Genomic DNA, 18,632 nt, shown 5'->3' with positions numbered 1-18,632 from the left:
CAATTATCATAATTTGCAAAAAAAAACAGGAAAAAGTCAAAGAGTCAAATATATAAAAATTTTGAAATTAGAAATATTCACATTTCCGGAATTTGATGTTAGAAAAGCGAAATTGGCAATCCTGATCGGAATCACATATTACAAGCCTATTTTGAAATTTAAAATAACTGTTTTTTATATTTTACTATATACATTATTTCTTTATATAAATCATTTTTTTTATAGACAACATAATAATTACTGATAACAAAATACTGTAATGTATTAAATAAATTTATCAATAAATATTGTTGGTAATTTAAAATGTATAATTAGTCAATTAATATTAATTTGTGATTATAATTTTAACTCAATTACTTATATTTCACCATATATATAAATTGCATTCAAGCAGTATATAATTTGGATATTAATATTTATAGTATCAAAGATTATCCGACTGAGACAAATACTTAAAAATAACAAAAGGACATTATTACAATTAAAATATACATAATTTCTAAATTAGTGATATCATTGCAGAAAATTGTATAAGAAGTATAAAATGCTAAAAAAAAATAAAAAATTAAACGTAGCTGATGATTTATTTACAAACAATCATACATAATGAGAAAAATAATACTGTATCGCAAAAACAAACAGAACTATATTTTTTTTATTATTAATTTTTAAGTACTATAGTAAAGTCAGCTTTCACCTTGTCAAAGTTAAGTCTCTAAAGTTTATATAATGTATATATAGAAAAATAGCAAATATATGGATAAAAAAACTATTTATTATCCTTAATGTAAACAACAAATTAATTAATACGTAAAAATAAATATAAAGCAATATTATTTGTATATTAAAACTTACACAAAAAGTTTTATAATTAATTAAAATTTAAAATTTTTATAGGAACCGTACCTTCTTACAATCAATATATTAAAGTATCAGTACTACGCAACTATATAATCAATTGTTTACAATAATTGAAAATTATTTCACTATTTCAAATTATCTAAATGAATGTAATTACTATCTTATAATTCAAATTGATAAATGTATAATTCATTATGAGATAAATGCACAAAAATATACATTTTTAATACTTTATAGAATGTAATTATATTACATTTTTAAGTTTTATATTAATATAAATTCACAAATGTAAAAACATGTATTTAGTTTAATTTAATTATAAAATTTAAAAAGGTAAATTATATTCATGGACCTGATTTGTTTGTAAATATATCATATCTTTATTCTTCATATTCAATTAATTTATCATTATTACTTACTTAAATATTCGTTTTTGTGCATAAATTACTAATATCAAATCACTATAAAGTTTTTTTAACAATATTTTTATAATTTAAACGTCCGTAATGTTCTGTGTATAACTTAGCAAATAAATAACCACAAATTACAAAACAAGTAAGCAACCATTTCCAATGTTTCCAACATCATAAATTGCTATTCTTCATATCTTTACGAAAAATTTTAGTTTTAGTTTTATTACTGATATAATACATACTCCATGGTATATAAATTATTATGCAAATTTTTGTATGCATGCATCAATAAATTTGCACATTTGTGCAAGATTATGCGATATCTATAATAAATACAAAACACATTTTACATTAACTATATTACGTTTTCAAAAACATTATTTACTTTTATGATAACATATTATTATTACGTCACTAATTTTATTTTAAAAATTGTTTTTACAATATTTTAAATAAAAATGTGTTGAAATCTGCGTAGGTATAAGTGTCACTCGCATTTAATAACATGTTAATATTTAACAAAATGTTCCTTAATACATATATAAAACATTTAATAATATTATACAATTGAAAGTTCAAAGAGTTAATATAAATGTAAAAATTACTTGTATATATATTCCTTCAAAGAAAAAATAATAATAGATCTAATTCACTTATTGTACCAAACAGACATACGTATTTCTTAAATTTAAACATTTCATATTTGTATAATTTGTGATACAAAGTCAGATTCAGTTTCCCTTTCAATGTTTAGTTGAATCTTCTGGTATGTGTATTTAAATCCTTATAAAAATATAATCTACAAAAAAGTGTTTTCAGTAGAAAGTTTGCGTCACATTTCAATAACGTCTCCCCTGATTAGAGTAAACGTATATGTAAGGTATAGTTGGTATGACACATAACCTAGAAATATTTAACTTTCAAAACGAATTGTTGAAAACGTTTTGTTGTGATTATTATATAAAATATTGTGAACAATTGCAAGTATTATTGATATTGTTATAATCTTTTGTAATTTGTTATTATTTTAGAACTTTTTCTATCGATTAAAAAAAAATAACCATTTATTTCATAACTTTGTGTATAGAGTAACTCATAAACAATTTAAATCAGTATGTATTAAATTGTACATTTAAAAAAACATGTTTTTAACAAAATAAGTGTAAATATAGTGTAAATATATGTACAAATGTATTATTATTTTTCTCAAAACTTAAATGTGGTGTTTCTATAAATACTAACCTTGAAATGATTAAAAGAAATTAATAAAAGAAAAAATGGAATGATTGAAATAAATATATATTTTGAAAGGTAATGCAGTAATTTTTATTGTATTAGTTTGAGTGTTATTTTATACTAATATAAAGTTATTTAATATTATTAGTTATTAACTGATTTTATATATTTGTAGGATGTTTGTGCAAAATAATTTGTTTAAAGATTATTATTTGAAAGAAAGAATTTTTAACAGAAAATAATAAAAATAATTGTAAAAATATATGAGGAAAGCTTGGAAAGGATTGTTTAAGTGCCATGTGAAGGATTTTCTTGTTATATAAAGTTGGTATTGTTTATTAATTTATTCTATAAAATTTATGATAAATTGTATTTTATTCTGTATATTTCTCTAATCCTAATGATTAGATAACCATGGATGAAAGGAGGGTAGCTGATTACTTTGTCATTGCTGGTTTACCAGGGCAAGACAATGATTTTGCTAGTAATAATGAAAATGATGAGAAGTTAGAAGATTGGTATCAAGAAGGGACACATGTCAAAGATGTGCACATGAAACCTCCAATTACCGATCTTGCCATTATATTCCCAGCATTGGGTGAACAATGTCCTGAAGGATACACTTTATTAGAACACACTGTTTCAGGCCTACCTGCCGATTTGAATCATGGGAGTTTGAGAACAAATGAATGTTACTTATGTTATCGAAGAGGGCGAGATAAACCTCCTTTAGTTGATATAGGTAAGATAAGAACCAAATATCACATATAACATTTGAATATATTTATAATGCAGTTTCATAAAGTATGTTATAAAACACCCAAAGAGTCCAAAGGAAAAATGATCAGTGTTAATGCAAAATAAAACTTCCATTATTGGAATACAGACTTCATGAACTTTGCTCCTACTATACATAACTAAGAATTTAATATTCTTCTTTTTTTTACGTGCATCTAGAAATATTGAATATTTCAAATTTCCATTTATTCATCATTATTCCATTGGAAAGATGTAATATTAATAATTTTTTTTGCCGATGGTTACATAGAATAGATTACGATTATATTTTGAACTCTTTATTTAATATTTTGTTTCAATGTTAGTAAATAAACAAGGATGTATACATTATTTATGATAAAGTAGATGAAAGAATTACTACTTAATTGGAAACATTGTTTTGAATTGTTGAAAAATAGAAGTTAAACATAGTTGACTTTAGTGTTTTACTTCTGATAAAAATTACTTAAAAAATATTTTTTTGTATTAAATAATTTCTTCATAAAAAATTAAAGTTCATAAAATTTTAATACTTGTAACCTTAGTCTTTATTGCCTTATAAATATTAACAAATTACATGTTGTATTCAGCTATTCATTCTTTTTATTGTGCTTTTCTTTAGTGTTTATATTGTAAAAGAATTATTCAAATTAGCAGTATTCAAATTTGTAAATGCAGTTTTATTTATTATTATAATGACTGCAGCATCATGTTTTAAATATTTATTTTTTTATGTGTCTGCTATTATACATAATTTACTTTAGATGGTCTTATGTTTAACTACTTTTCTATTCAAATGTCAAGAAAGGAATTCTATATCTGATCATCAAGGTAATCACAGATGCATGAACCAATATTTTATCCATTATTCATATCTTTGGAAAATTAAAATCTATTATCAAATATAACAATGCTATATTTTATTTATATCACATTACTGATATTATTGTGAAGCGTATATGGAATTTTAAGTACAGTGATATTCTGTTTAGTACTCTTTATAGGCGCTTATTGTAAAACTTGTAAGTAGAAATACAGAAATTTATGCAGTTGAACAATACACGCTGCATGTAGAGACAATAGAAATTAGATATTCCAAATATGATGCCATGAGTCATTACAACAAATAGAACTATGTTTACAGGTTGGAAGGCTACCAAGTTAAGCAACATCTTTTGATGTTAAGTATAATGAAGAACAACAGTAAGAAATTGTGAAAAGTATTAAAAATTGTTGTTTCATTATAGTTTTTAGACAATCTATCATGCTTATATAATTATTTTTAAAACGAACTGACAATTATTAAGTCTGTAGTAGTATAGATACATCAAAACATAAAATACACGTATGATATAGGCATTCATATGATAATAGACATAAGCATGATGAAAAGTTTTACCATTTCTTCCAAAGATACACAGTATAATTAGGGTTCTAATTTTATTCATCAATTTAAAATAGAACTAAATGTTGTTAAAATATTAATATTCCAATTGTTAGGAATGCATAGATTTATGATGTGAATATTTTTTAAGCTTTATTATATATTATTTTATATTTTATATAGAATTGTTTTATATTTTATTAAATATAGCATTTTTAAAAAAGAACATATTTTCAGATGATACATATATTTTTTGTTATTTTTAATCATATAATATTATACAGTTATCTTTTGGACAAAGTTTTTAAAATGTTATATTGTTATAAAGTTATAATCCCCTTTATTAAAAAAGTAACATGTTTATTTTAAGGCATTGTGATTGGACATATTCTATTATTATTATGTGTTTTCTATAACTGACTAACTCAGTAGAAAATTATAAAAGATTTTTTTATTTAAAGAGAATCCTTGCTTTTGCTAATCATGTGATCAACTAATGTTTATTGTGTTAAAGTGTCATAAATACATGCAATACATGTAATTGCTCAGACATAAATAAAAGCGAATTTAAACATGTTCTGAGATAAAATTGAACTTTTATAAATTAGAGATATCATAAAGATGACACTTTCATGTTTATTCTGTGATAAAGAAATATGTTATCATTTCAACATATAATATTATACTTTTTAATAATAATACTTCAAGAAATAGTCTGAAGTTAAATATATCATATCTGATTAAATATGTTATTTTATTATTTATAATATTTTGGTAAAAAAAATATTTTGTTTTATTCAATGTATTTTTGATCTTCATATTTTAAGATTAAGATATTTTTTTTTATGTAATATTCGTTTCTCTGAACTAAATTATCTATTTTATTTCATACGAAAAAACATATGAAGGTTTTTCAATATAAATGGTATTTATAAAATTATGGTGTCATTCATAAAAAGTAGGCTGCTCTTGAAGAAATAAATTAGTAATAAAGAATAACATTATTTTTTATATATTGGACTTTATTTTCAAGAAAATTCAGTTTGAAAATTCTTAAAAATTTGTACAAAAAATGTATTTACAATAACGAAAATGATCATTTCAGTCATTTTTACATTAATTGAACAATTGATAGATGTTATAAATTTGTAAATTAATTACAAATATTATCAAAATATATTATTTGTTAATATCCTTTATAATATTTTTACTTGTGCATGCACATATTGCTCTTATCATATTTCCGAGTAAACTGGTTGCAATACGTGTTAGTATTTCAATAGTGTACTGAGAAATCTTAATTGATAATACATTTTTGCAATATTCTTTCATTTACAATTTCAGTTACAATATATTAAAGAATTTTAAAATGATATTTTTTTTTAAAATTCTTAGTTTATTTTTTTCTAGAGGAATTAACTGTTTGTCCATATGTCGTATATTTGTCAAAGTTATATTCAATAAGCATAACAATATTTTCATATATTTTGTTATGAAAGATATATGTTTTTACTTATATATTATATGATTTTAGTGGTAGTTTATGATTTCATATATATTAAAGATTTACTAGATGTGGTATTAGGTTGTTTCATTATAAATATCGGTTTTGTATTTTCCCTTTTTTCTTTTTGAGCATTAGTCTTTTTTCACTTACTCAATATTCAAATCTATAATTCCTTTAAAATGAACGATTATTATAAGTTCGAAAATACATGATATAGAAATATAATCTTGAAACAGTTCTTTATTAACAATTCTTTATTAACTCAAAGTTGATTACATGCTATACAAATATTAAGTAAAGTTAATAATATGGAGAGAGTTTATTATAATGGTGAGACCATTAGAGTTCAGGAAGTTTGATGTTATGTGGGTTGTTTTGATAATATTGGTAGACATAAATTTATATTGAATGATATGAAAATTTATATTATGATCATATTTAGTTATTACAACAATATTGTATCATTGAACTGTAAACTAAAGAAGATAAATAAGTAGATAGCATAAGTAAACTATCCTGAATCACATTTTTTTTGCACTGGAATTATTATTCTAAAAAAATATTTTAATAATTTGTTAAGCAATAAAATTTTCAAGCAGTGGATGATTTCAAAAGTTTCTCTTTCAAATCAAGTTATTTTGTTTCACAGTATGGATACAAAATTCGACATTTTTTATGAAACAGCCTAATAAACAACTTCGAGTATAAATTTATAAGTAGATGTAGTACTTTAAAAATGAGGAAACAATTTTTTTTTAATTAAACGTAATAGAGTATTATAATTGAAGTGTTTTTAATATAATTATTGGAATATTATTTGAAATTATTTTAAATTGCAATATTATAAAAGTTTAAACAACAAATTCAGAATATAAAATTAGAATATTTGAGCATTTATTAATTTGAAAAATGAAGAGGAAAATATGATTTCTGTACAAAGAGTCTTAACTTTACTCTTAAGCAAAAACTTTTTTTTCAATGCCATAACTGTAGTTCAGACTAATCCAGTGACCTATAACAACATGACTTTTGTATGATCTTGATTATGAAGAGCTAATGTAAATAATTTAATAACTATGATAGAGAGATTAATAACGATTACTTATTTAATTTACAACTATTATCATTTTTTGCAATGAAGGTCACATGAAGGTCATGTTATTACAGGTTATTGAGTTATCTGGATTTTAATTATAAAAACAGGATAATCAAAATAGTTCCATTAAACAGAATATTAATGAGTTTAAGAAAAGTTTTTTTGCTTATTGTTATGTCTACTTTACTGTAATTAAATCGTGTGCTTTAATATTTGTTCTGTCATCAAAATCCAGTAAGATATATTTAAGATGCTTATATCACAAGGTGAAGCATTTTGTTTATTTTGTACAAAATGCGATTTTGAAAATGATGTATAAGAGTATTCACTTAATAATAAATATTAATTTCAGGTGTAATATATGATGGCAAAGAACGTATAATGCAAGATGCAGAAATGGTATTGGAAACTCCAAAAGGACATTTAGCAAATGTGAACAATTCGTCGTCAAAAATATTTGTCACATATAGACGTGCAAGTCATAAAATGGCATGCAATTCATTAGTAGTGACTGACATATGTGTCATCTTAACAAATAAAGGAGAAACTCCCCCACATGCATTTTGTGTTATTAATAAAAATTTGAATAAAGGCATGGTGGGCAGTGATGTATTTTTGTGTTATAAGAAGTCTATGAATCGAGCAAATTTAATATCATTTAAACCTACTATACTGTTCAAGTATCCAACAGCTGATTATAGCAGCTTTGTCTTCCCAAATTCTGTTGCAATGTTTTGTTTACCAATGGGAGCAACTGTAGAATGCTGGCCCAAAGTGGCATGTAAACCTAAACCAGTATTTTCAACATTTGTTTTGACAGTGGCAGATGCAGCTCAAAAAATATATGGTTCTGCAATAACGTTTTATGAAGAACTTGAATTAGAAATGGATACTACAAATAATAGAGAGAAAGAACAACTAACTGATGTACTCATGGAGAATATGAAGAATTCTGGTATGGACATGCATATATTTATATACATACTATTTTTATTTTAGTTCTTATTTTTGGTTTTTATTATCTACTTATTTAAAACAATAATTTATTTTTCCAACCTTGTTTGCTATAATTTGTACTAAAGTAAGAACATGTTTGTAATACTCATAGAGCGTAAAATACTGAAGCCAATAAGATATGTGTGGGATAGAGTAAAAGTCATAGAAGTGTAAATTGTCTGATTCTTGTTTTGAAAAATTAATTTGTTTTGTTTATATATTTTATTAATACTATTATTTTTTGGAAAAAAATTGATCCGTAATTGTCATTGCTTTTTCTTGATATGAATAATATCCATGTATGCAAGTCACTATTTTAAACAGCTTGATTTATATCACTACTGTTTTCACTTTCTTACTAGCATATAAGTAGATTTATAAGTTACATCACTTTTTCATTCAATGAATAGGCGATGTATAGATTGTATCTATGGACATAACTCAATATTTCTGAAAACTTTGGCTTATATCATTGTTACTTTCACCATCATGTATACAGAGTGTCCTATGTAAAGTGACTCATTTTAAACAATGATCTGTTACTTTGTGTAAATGCATCAGTCACAAGGAAGTCTTTTTATTTTGTAACATAAATAAAGTTTTTATCAAATATGCAGATTTATTGTAGTTAACCAGAGAGTGACTTGGTCAGTTTTATACAAGATACCCTATATATTTCTTAGCCTATTATAAATATAAGAAAATTGTTTGCATACACATTTGATTCAAAGGTATGATGGAAGCAAATTTATTTTTTAACAGATGTTTTTGTAAAACTTTGCGATTAAATTTTGTTGTAATGTTATCATATTTTATTATTATGTTTGTATTTCTTATGCATTAGAAGAAAAATATAACAGTTATGAAATATTGTTTTAACGAATTTGTATAATATATTTGATGTAACAAAATAAAATGTTGCTACTAGTTGAGTACTAAAAAGCTGCAGGTATTTGAAAGGATTGAGCATTATTTAGTGGAGGAATGTATTTAGAAAGCGGTAATTTGTAATTTAGAAATCTCTGCTTTAACACAATTGGTCGAGATCCATGCCTCGAGAATCTCTGTGATGCATATATTATATCATAAATGCAAAATCTAAGACAGGAAACGATAACGTTTTTTTGTGGGTGGATCCTCTACTAGTTCCTACAATACTATCGCGTCAGATATATGAAAATTTACTTTTACTTCATATTGTAACATGTACATTATAAAACAATGTTATTCTGTTAAAAAAATGAGAAAAATATGTATTTCTTCAACTTTTTTTGTATTATTATAAAGAAACAAAATATTAAGGTGCACCAGTTTGATGAAGTACCTTACATATAAAGTTCAATGTTTCTTGCATAAACACAAAGTTGTATTTTTCAATTTTTCTTGTTGTTCATAATAAAATCTTTGAAGAAATTTTTTTCTTTTTGCAGGTGAACATGCAGATATTGATTATCAGCAGCTAAAAACAAGAATACACAAACAGCCTGAGATATTTAAGAAACTTACTCCAACACAATTGGAAAAGTTACAATTTACAAATCCTGCCACTCAATCTTTGAATATAAGTAAATCGATATGCATCCTATCTCATTGGCCATTCTTTGATGCATTTGAGAAGTTTTTAGTCTTTTTACATAGCATGTGTAATAACAAACAGCAAAACGTTCCTATTGAGAAATATATAGCATATTTTTTGTACGATATACCATTTCCGAGCCCACAAAGACCAAGAATTTTCGTACAGTTAAGTGCTAATGATAGATTGGTTTTGACTCAGCCAGAAGATTTGGCGCTGCCTAGGTCTGGTGCCAGTTTTCGACAGTTACTCATCAATTTAGGACCTGATAATTGTTTACTTATATTATTGTTAATCCTTACTGAACAGAAAATACTTGTACATTCATTGCGTCCTGATGTACTTACATCAGTAAGCGAAGCAATCGCTATGATACTATTTCCATTTAAATGGCAATGTCCATATATACCTTTGTGCCCATTAGGTTTAGCCGAGGTAATATATTTTTCAATCTTGCCAATTATACAGAAATAACATAGATAACATAACACATTATGCGTTTTATGTTATAGGTTCTGCATGCACCATTACCATTTTTAATAGGCGTTGATTCTAGATTTTTTGATTTATATGATCCTCCGTCTGATGTTAATTGCGTAAATTTAGACACGAACAATATAGCAATTTGTGATGACAAAAAATATTTAAATGTGAAATTATTGCCTAAAAAAGCTGCTAGGCAACTTAGAAACTGTCTGGACCATCTTTATTCGGAATTGATTTCTTTGGGTAAAAGATATTCATCTATGAAAGGTATGTTCAGAATTTGTATTGGTTTTCTCTTCAGTTATCAGTTTGTCACGTACAAGTGTTCGAATTTTAGACACAGACGATGAGGAATTCAGCGTTGACAAAGATTTTCAGCTAAAACGAAAGGAACAAGCTATAGAGCTCGAAATTCAAGACGCTTTTTTAAGATTTACAGCTACGATATTAAAAGGATATCGTGCTTTTTTATTACCGATTACAAAAGCTCCGACAGTTGGCTCTACTGACCCAACTAGTTTGTTTAATATACAAGCGTTTCTCAGGAGCCGTGATAAGGCCCATGCAAAATTTTATGCTATGTTAGTAAAGACTCAGATGTTTATAAGGTATGTTGTTTCATTATATGGTCAAATTTTTATCACTAGGTTGTGATAAATAGATTAAGGATGGTAACTAAATATAATGATGGTAACTTAATATAATAGAAACTAACTGAAATCAAATTCAAATTCATTTAATCGCTACCTGACTTGTTATCGTTTCAATGTTAAGAACTGAAGTGTTGGAAATTACCTTTCTATTCATTACTAAATCCAAATCTAATTTAAACAGGAATTATGTTGGAACTATATGTTGGAACAATAGAATTTTAATCATTGTTAGGTGCACCAGAGGTTGGAACAAGGTGCTAATTTAATTTTAATACTTTGACTACTTTATTTGTAACTAAGATTCATTTCCACATGAGAGACTGCTGCACAGACTAGCATAAAATTGCAATTTAACGGAGTTTTTTCGCAGTGGATATTTGATAGGAATAAAATGTACATTAAGTATTTGACTAATGTAAAATAAAGTCATTTTTACACATTCAGATAGAGATTTCTTTTTTAAAAAATATAAGATAATACAATTTTGAGTTATATTTATAAATACATTTTTTCGTATTAAATATTTTAATATTCTGATTTATAAATATTTTGTTTTAGATTTATAGAAGAAACAAGCTTTGTGTCAGATATGGACATGGCTGGTTTAGCGTTTTTTGACGAATGCACTGAACGCATCGAGGAAGAAAATAGTAAGGTTACATTTTTTAATGTATGTTTGTTATAATAATCTAATATATTGTTAATAATAATATAATCTAATAATAATGGCATTTAAAATAGAGCTATGGAATACCAATTGGCAACTTTATTTACCATCGACTATTTTAAAAACATTACTTTTTTAAAACAAGATTACATATGCATTAAGAAAGACAACTTTTCACATAAAGTCGCTGGAAAATAGTTACCAATCAATTAAATGATCGATGTTACTATCACAAATGTACAACTTTTGTAACAAATAATCAGGTTATTCTAAGGATGACAATATTAAATAATTCCTTGGATTCTGTCTTGAAAATTTTAAATATGTTCTATAGTGCCTCTTTTGGAGTTGGACGAATCTCAGCATAGTGAACGAACGGTATATATCCCTCCACCAGAAGCTGGACCAAACCAGGCACCGATAACGTATCGCACGTTTAAATTAAATCCAGAGTTAATAAGACCACAAAAGAATTTCAACATAAGGAATCCAAATTTAAGTGCTTTTGGAATAATACCAGGAAGTCCTATGGCACGCAGAACCAAGCATGAAATTAAAGTGGCGCAAAGGATGGCGCGTAAACAGGTATTTAAAATAATCTATAAATTCATCATTTTTTACTAATTTCTTAATACACTGAATAGAGATCGTTGAGTTATTGTCATTTCATTAATTTATTTCATTTAACTCTATAGTTCTTTTCATCTATGTTTTGTATTTCTTCTAGTCATAATCACTCAATAAATAAACATATGATACTTTAAGGGTATTTTAAACTTTATGTAATTAATATTATTTATTATATATGTGAAAATTAATGAAATATTTATTCATTGTATACATAATTTTATAAATATAATTATGGACAGAGTATGATATAGAATAATAAAAGTATAAAGGCAAAGTAAAAAATCTATATTATAATCAGTTAAAGTTTATAAAATTGAAAAATATATATAATTTTCTAGAATTGAAATTTGTAGAAAGTATTGCGTGTATATAATGGCAAATATATTTAAAATATTTTTTTCGTACTTTTAGGCAGCAATGCCAGATAGGTGGGGCAGATGTCTACTTGGCACATGTTATAGTCTTTGGTTTCTGCATTTACCAGCGATGTTACAAGTTTCCAATCAGCCGGCTACAGTTTTACATCAAGCTTATGACCTATTAGTTAAAATGCCAAAATTACATCTTGATCCTATTGAAGAAGTAAATTCTTTTATTCTCGTGTATTTAACTAACTGTTTAATCATTAAACTTTGTTAACGAATCTTACCGTATAAGGTATCAATTTTAGGTGTGCTATAGAGCTATGATGCAACTCTGCGGTGTTTATGGACAACCTGTTTTAGCAGTCAAATTGTTATTTCATATGAAACGTAGTGGCGTTCAACCGAATGCTCTCACTTATGGATTTTATAATAAGGTTTAATTTTTTAGTGAATAGTAATATTTCTCTTTAAAAGAATGGAGATTTTATTCTGTTCAAGTATCTTTCTTGATGTAATTGTAGGCCGTATTAGAAGCAACATGGCCATCAGATATGACAAATTCCAGTCAGTTGATGTGGAATAAATTAAGAAATGCTATAGTTGGTGCAGCTCTATTTAAACGTGCTGGTAAAAGAAGTGCAAGAAGAAGAAGTTCAAATGCAGAATTATTAGCTGTTGATGGTAAAATTGCAAGTATGGAACATGCATTTTCTAGGTCCAGTCTTGATAGTGCTCATTCTCAAGATACAGAAGCCGCGCATAGTGATTGTAAGCAATATTTTGTTTTTTTTTTTCGGTATTTTTTTTCTTTTAGAAGTAGATTTTTATTTTATTTTCTTGTTTTTTTTAAATTAATGATAGCTACTAAAGGCAGTTCCGTCTCAGATTTGCCAGACTATGGACCATTTGAAATAAAAAAGCTCCCTCGTCAGAACAGTATCGTTAAGGATTCAGCATTAAACGTTATACAAACAGAAGAGATGGATAATTTACCATTGAATCAAAGGTAATTTTATAACATACTACCTGTGCATTTATTTATTGCTCATATATTTATATTATACTTTATTTTCTGTGCATAATCTATAGTGAACGATCAACATTCGTATATTTCATCATTTTTTAATTTACCGTTTCATTCATAAATGATAATTATTCAAATATTACAGTTTATTACAGAATTACAGTTTATAAGTATATTATATACATTTTTAAAAATTTCACCTTTTTTATCTAGCGTATTTTTTCTTTTTTTCTAGAATGATTCGGAATTTGGAATCTCCATTAAAAAGTCCTGTTCGAACACCAGTTACAGAAAATGATCCACTGGGTGCTTTAATGAACGATGAAACACCAGTTGTTTCACCTTCTGAAGAAAATGATTCAAATTGTTCAACAAGTACTTTGACTGTCTTCAATAATGTTGAAGAACGGCCAGGGGGCCCACTTTTATTTCGAAGGTATGATTTTATTTAAATTATTAGATAGCACTTACATTCTTATAGTATCTGTAATGTAAAACATAACTTGCGTTCTTGTGGAGTGATATTTTTAACAACTAAGTATTTATCGGTTTGATTAGTTTTCATAATCTATTTATATAACAATTAAAATATATTAAAATTATTAAACTCATTTTAATGATATGTAATTTTCAAGAAGAGCATTCTTAACAGCATTTTGAATGACAGCACATTACTTGTTTGTTAGTGTACCATAATTTATAGTATACTGTTATTTCAGTCTATTTTATATATATATATATATATATATATATTATAATTTTTTCAACAGTAGTTTACCTCGTAGTGCAACATTTCATCAAACAGTAGATGAAACTGGTGTAGCAATAGGTGGCCAGTTGCAAAGAAGTGAAACAATGCCGCATTCCGTAGCTCAGCAGGGTGAACAAGATAAGGAGCGAGAAAGATTAGAAATAAGCAGCATTTGGTCTCAAAAAGATAGTGTTACTTCAAGCCTTTCAAGCCTAGGTTCAAGTTTGAAGCTAAGTTTCGGGTAAGATAAATTTGACTAACTTTAATATGAAATATATATATAGTACATAATACACTGTCTAGCCTTCTTTAGAACATTTCTTAGGAGAAAAGATGATGTTGGCAAATGAAGACTCTTGGGTTTTAATATTTATATTAAATTAATTTACAAAAGTTGAAGAGAGTTGAAGAGAGTTATATACAATAGGCAGTAGTAATTAGAGATTCATTTCATAAACAGACATATGACTTCTATCATGTATTGTTTAGCTTTGCCATAACTGCAAATCAGATTGGCTTTTCCTTGTCTTGAATAGCAAACATTTATAACGAGTCACAGATACAACTTAGACATCATTAAATATATTTTTTATTAGATAAGTTTAATTTGAAGAAAACTTTATTGTACTATATTGTATGTATTAAAAATACTTTTTACAGTCCTACAAGTATAACGGGAAAGAAATCTAATGAAATAATACTAGGTGGTTTAAGTAGCCTAAAGTCTGCTGCTACAACCGTAGTAAAAAAATTCGACGAAATTAAAGAAGCTATTTCTGCCACAAGCACCCCTGTAAAACTGAAAGAACGTGATCATAAAATAATACATGGAGCATCACACGAATCTTTAGATTCCATGACTGACGGATCTTTACAGGATAGAAATGAGCCACTTAGAATGTCGGGTTCGTAAAGTCAGAAATGTTACATTGCAGATACATTTACATATCTGTTAACAATGTATTATGTTAAAACAGGAGATGGAAATTTAGATCCTTATACGTTGTATGATTTGGCGGAAAGTTTATATCCAAAAGGTTCTAGAGAATTAGATGAACGAATTGCCATTGAATTAGTACTCTCTAGTGCAAGCAGATGTCACCATTGTGCGTCTATACTTTACGATGAAGAGATAATGGCCGGTTGGCAACCAGAAGACTCAAATTTAAATACGGTTTGTCAGTACTGCGATAAAGCAACTGTACCGTTACTTACTATAACTATATTAGATTACAGGTAATAAAACAATATGTTACATTATGTCTGATGTTAGGCATTGACAGTATATGTATATGCAATGTGTCCACATAATTAGTATTCAGATCTCTTTTTCACTAATAGATACATAAAGAACTAAAACATTTTAGTTCATCGTAAGTAAGACATAATAAAACTTCTATTATTTTAAAAAATTTGCAATCAATTTTAGTTTAAAATTACTTTTCGTTTTTATCAGTAAGTGTGCTATGCAAGAGAAGATTGTTAAATTTGAACTACCCCAACAATTTTTAATCTAGTTTAGTCTAATTTAAATGTTTTGAAAACAAAAAATTATATTAACTGGACACACTGTATATATTACATAGTCTTAGTATGAACGTTATACTTATATTATGTATATTTCTAAAGATGTGAAGAAAATGAAAAGAAGAATGATCCGCTAATGGGAGCATTAGTTGAACTTTTGGATAAACCAAAAGAATTATTAGAACCAATCACAGTACCATACTTGAATCCCTTAGTTCTAAGAAAAGAGTTGGAAAGTGTTTTAAGTCAAGAAGGTGATACGTGTCTTACAAAACATAAATTTATCGATGAACATCCGATAGTATATTGGAACCTTATATGGTATTTTGAAAGGATTAATTTATCAAGCCATCTTCCGGATCTATGGTTGAATAATGATAAAAAGAAAGAACAGATCAATTATAATGTAGTAGGTGTGAAAACTATGTGGGATAACGAAAAACTTCATATGGATCGCTTGCCTATGTACCTCCAGTGGAAGCTCAATGTAGCAGATAAAAGGTAAATTGAAGTATCATTGTTAATAAAACATTATATGCAATGACTTTGTTCAATTTGATATTAAACTTGAAAATACTTCTTAATGATTGTAATTTAAAAGGTGTTTTAGCAATATTAAAGTTAATGCTACAAAGTAGTTTTGTAATATTGAAGGTAAAGATGTTTTCGCATCAACACAAAATTAATCAGCGATTGATACCTTTGTTTTAGTTTAATGCAGTTAGTGATTACCAACGTTCGCCGAAATGATCTAGCGGAACCTATAAAAAGAGTGGCCTTAGAAAGAAGTAAAACTCAACCAGCTGATCAACCTCTATTTTCTATATATCGGGATATCTTGTTTTTGGCATTTACCGTTTTGGGTAGAGGAAATATTGATCAAGGTAAGTTCTTTATTATGGACAAAGAATTATTTCTATTTTTTTAATTAATGCCACATGTACAGTAGCGGCGACTTTGGCAACTTCGAAAGTAAACGCGATTAATCTTTCATAAAATTACTTTTTCATATATTAAACTCATAAGTAGTACATGATGTACACTATATAACATATCATATTCAACTAATAGTTTACAAATATTTTAACATGTTTGTTATATCCTTAACATGAACTACTGAAGATCATATGAAGTTAATCTTATTAGTAGAAACTAAATTAATTAAATAAATAGCACAAACATAATTTTAGAAAATAAGATAAAAGATTGTTGATAATTGTGGGGAGATAAATGATGATTATTTCTACAACATAATATTGTAATGGTTTAATGATAGGTGTTGATTTTATCATAGGTAATCTGTGTGTTGCATGCAAATTTTTTTCAAATAAAAACTATACAATATTAGGGAGGATATATAAAATGTAAAACAGTATGTAATAGTATTTGGAATGTTGACTCTAACTTGGAATCGAAAAAAGTGAACTTTTAAAAGACGAAATCGGTACAAGATATCTCATAGGTACGTTACAATTACAACTCTTGTATTTAAATAAATTATTCGTGTGTTGTAGGTGTTTTTGACAGAGAATATTCGTTATCGTTAGAGAGATTAACGGAAAAAGAAGAAAAGCTATTGTGCAAAATCGATGCTCCGCCCTCAATGATGTCAGTGTTCTGCAGACACTATTTTAAGCAACTAAATGTATAAAATTAAAATTGGAGGTATTGAAGACAATGATGTAACATATTGTAAGAATGAATAGTACATTCGTAAGAAGTATCGCAGATTTATTTGTAAGTCTGCGTTGTACTGTAAAACGAAAACGTAAAATGTCAAAATTAGTGTCGAATAATACTTTTTAGGTACATGTTGATAGTTATTATTTTTGAATGAAAGACAATGAATTTTTCAGACTACTATTTCAGATTTCAATTCTTTTTCCACGAAGAAATTGAGAAAACGAAATTTATATGACGTTGATAAGTGTTATGTATTTCATTATGAAATGTACTTTCTTTCATATTTAAAGTATGCTATTACTATGAACAAGTTTTTTATTTAGAAACTAAGTTGCGTACATATTTAGTTTATTATTATAATGTGAATATTCATAGTGGTACATATATATGCGATAACGAAAATCGTTCAGTACCAAAGAACCTGATTTCATTGAGAGACTATAAATTCATTTGCTTTAATTGATGCTGCATAGTGGTTACAAAAGTGCATAATTTTTAATATGTGGATTACAGCATCGCTATATTTCTAATAATGTTTTCAGCATCAAATATTGATTGCATGACTATATAACTGAGTTTTAAAGGAAAGAAGGTACAGCGAAATCCATTGTCCAGCTAAAATCCATTTAATATCTTACAAAAAAAGGCATTCATTTTCTTATACCCATAAGCGGAACAGTTCAAAAATGCACGACCAGTAATTAAATTATGAATTTACATGTTCACGATGAAAAGTGCTATTTATATTTATGGCATCGATTTTAAATTACTGCTCATATACAAAACTTCATATTTCACAAGTGTTACATTGTATTCTTGAATTAACACATTCTGTACTAGTATTGTAAATTTACATTTCATGTGACCAATCTTTTCGAAAGAGTTATAAAATCGCTTAGACATGAAGGTGCATGACATTTAATTGTTAAACGTCGTTATTGATGGATGAGAAATACAGTTTATTCATGACATTAATCGGTGTGGACTCTAATATTTTGAT

General features: G+C 26.4%; 2 protein-coding genes across 8 annotated transcripts in view; one reads left to right on the top strand and one right to left on the bottom strand.

Annotated features, from left to right (window-relative positions):
- The window catches only part of Ppt1 (Palmitoyl-protein thioesterase 1), a 30,987-nt gene extending 29,489 nt beyond the window's left edge, over positions 1-1,498 (bottom strand). Inside the window, exon 1 of the mRNA XM_012284602.2 lies at positions 1,281-1,498. The gene's annotated coding sequence lies outside the window, so the exon portion shown is untranslated. The remainder of the gene's footprint in view (positions 1-1,280) is intronic.
- Positions 1,499-1,902: 404 nt separating this feature from the next.
- On the top strand, positions 1,903-18,607 carry Crag (DENN domain-containing protein Crag). 7 transcript variants are annotated; one of them, XM_012284592.2, is made up of 20 exons: positions 1,903-2,585; positions 2,686-2,834; positions 2,919-3,252; positions 7,627-8,229; positions 9,701-10,281; positions 10,359-10,599; positions 10,670-10,940; positions 11,544-11,635; positions 11,987-12,237; positions 12,694-12,864; positions 12,953-13,081; positions 13,169-13,415; positions 13,509-13,653; positions 13,907-14,107; positions 14,442-14,663; positions 15,083-15,327; positions 15,400-15,658; positions 16,052-16,450; positions 16,661-16,833; positions 17,244-17,387. In XM_012284592.2, the coding sequence occupies exons 3-20, from the start codon at positions 2,925-2,927 to the stop codon at positions 17,315-17,317; spliced, it is 4,632 nt and encodes a 1,543-aa protein (XP_012139982.1). In that variant the 5' UTR covers positions 1,903-2,585; positions 2,686-2,834; positions 2,919-2,924; the 3' UTR covers positions 17,318-17,387. The 7 variants fall into 7 exon arrangements, with proteins under 7 accessions (XP_012139982.1, XP_012139981.1, XP_076388295.1 ...); XM_012284591.2 differs by lacking the exon at positions 17,244-17,387 and adding an exon at positions 17,464-18,607 and having other exon boundaries at positions 1,904-2,585; positions 13,533-13,653; XM_076532180.1 differs by lacking the exon at positions 17,244-17,387 and adding an exon at positions 17,464-18,607 and having other exon boundaries at positions 1,905-2,254.
- Positions 18,608-18,632: the final 25 nt, after the last annotated feature.

The sequence above is a fragment of the Megachile rotundata genome, chromosome 5, assembly GCF_050947335.1.
Source record: "Megachile rotundata isolate GNS110a chromosome 5, iyMegRotu1, whole genome shotgun sequence".
Classification (NCBI taxonomy): domain Eukaryota; kingdom Metazoa; phylum Arthropoda; class Insecta; order Hymenoptera; family Megachilidae; genus Megachile; species Megachile rotundata.
This window is presented reverse-complemented; position numbering and strand designations above follow the sequence as displayed.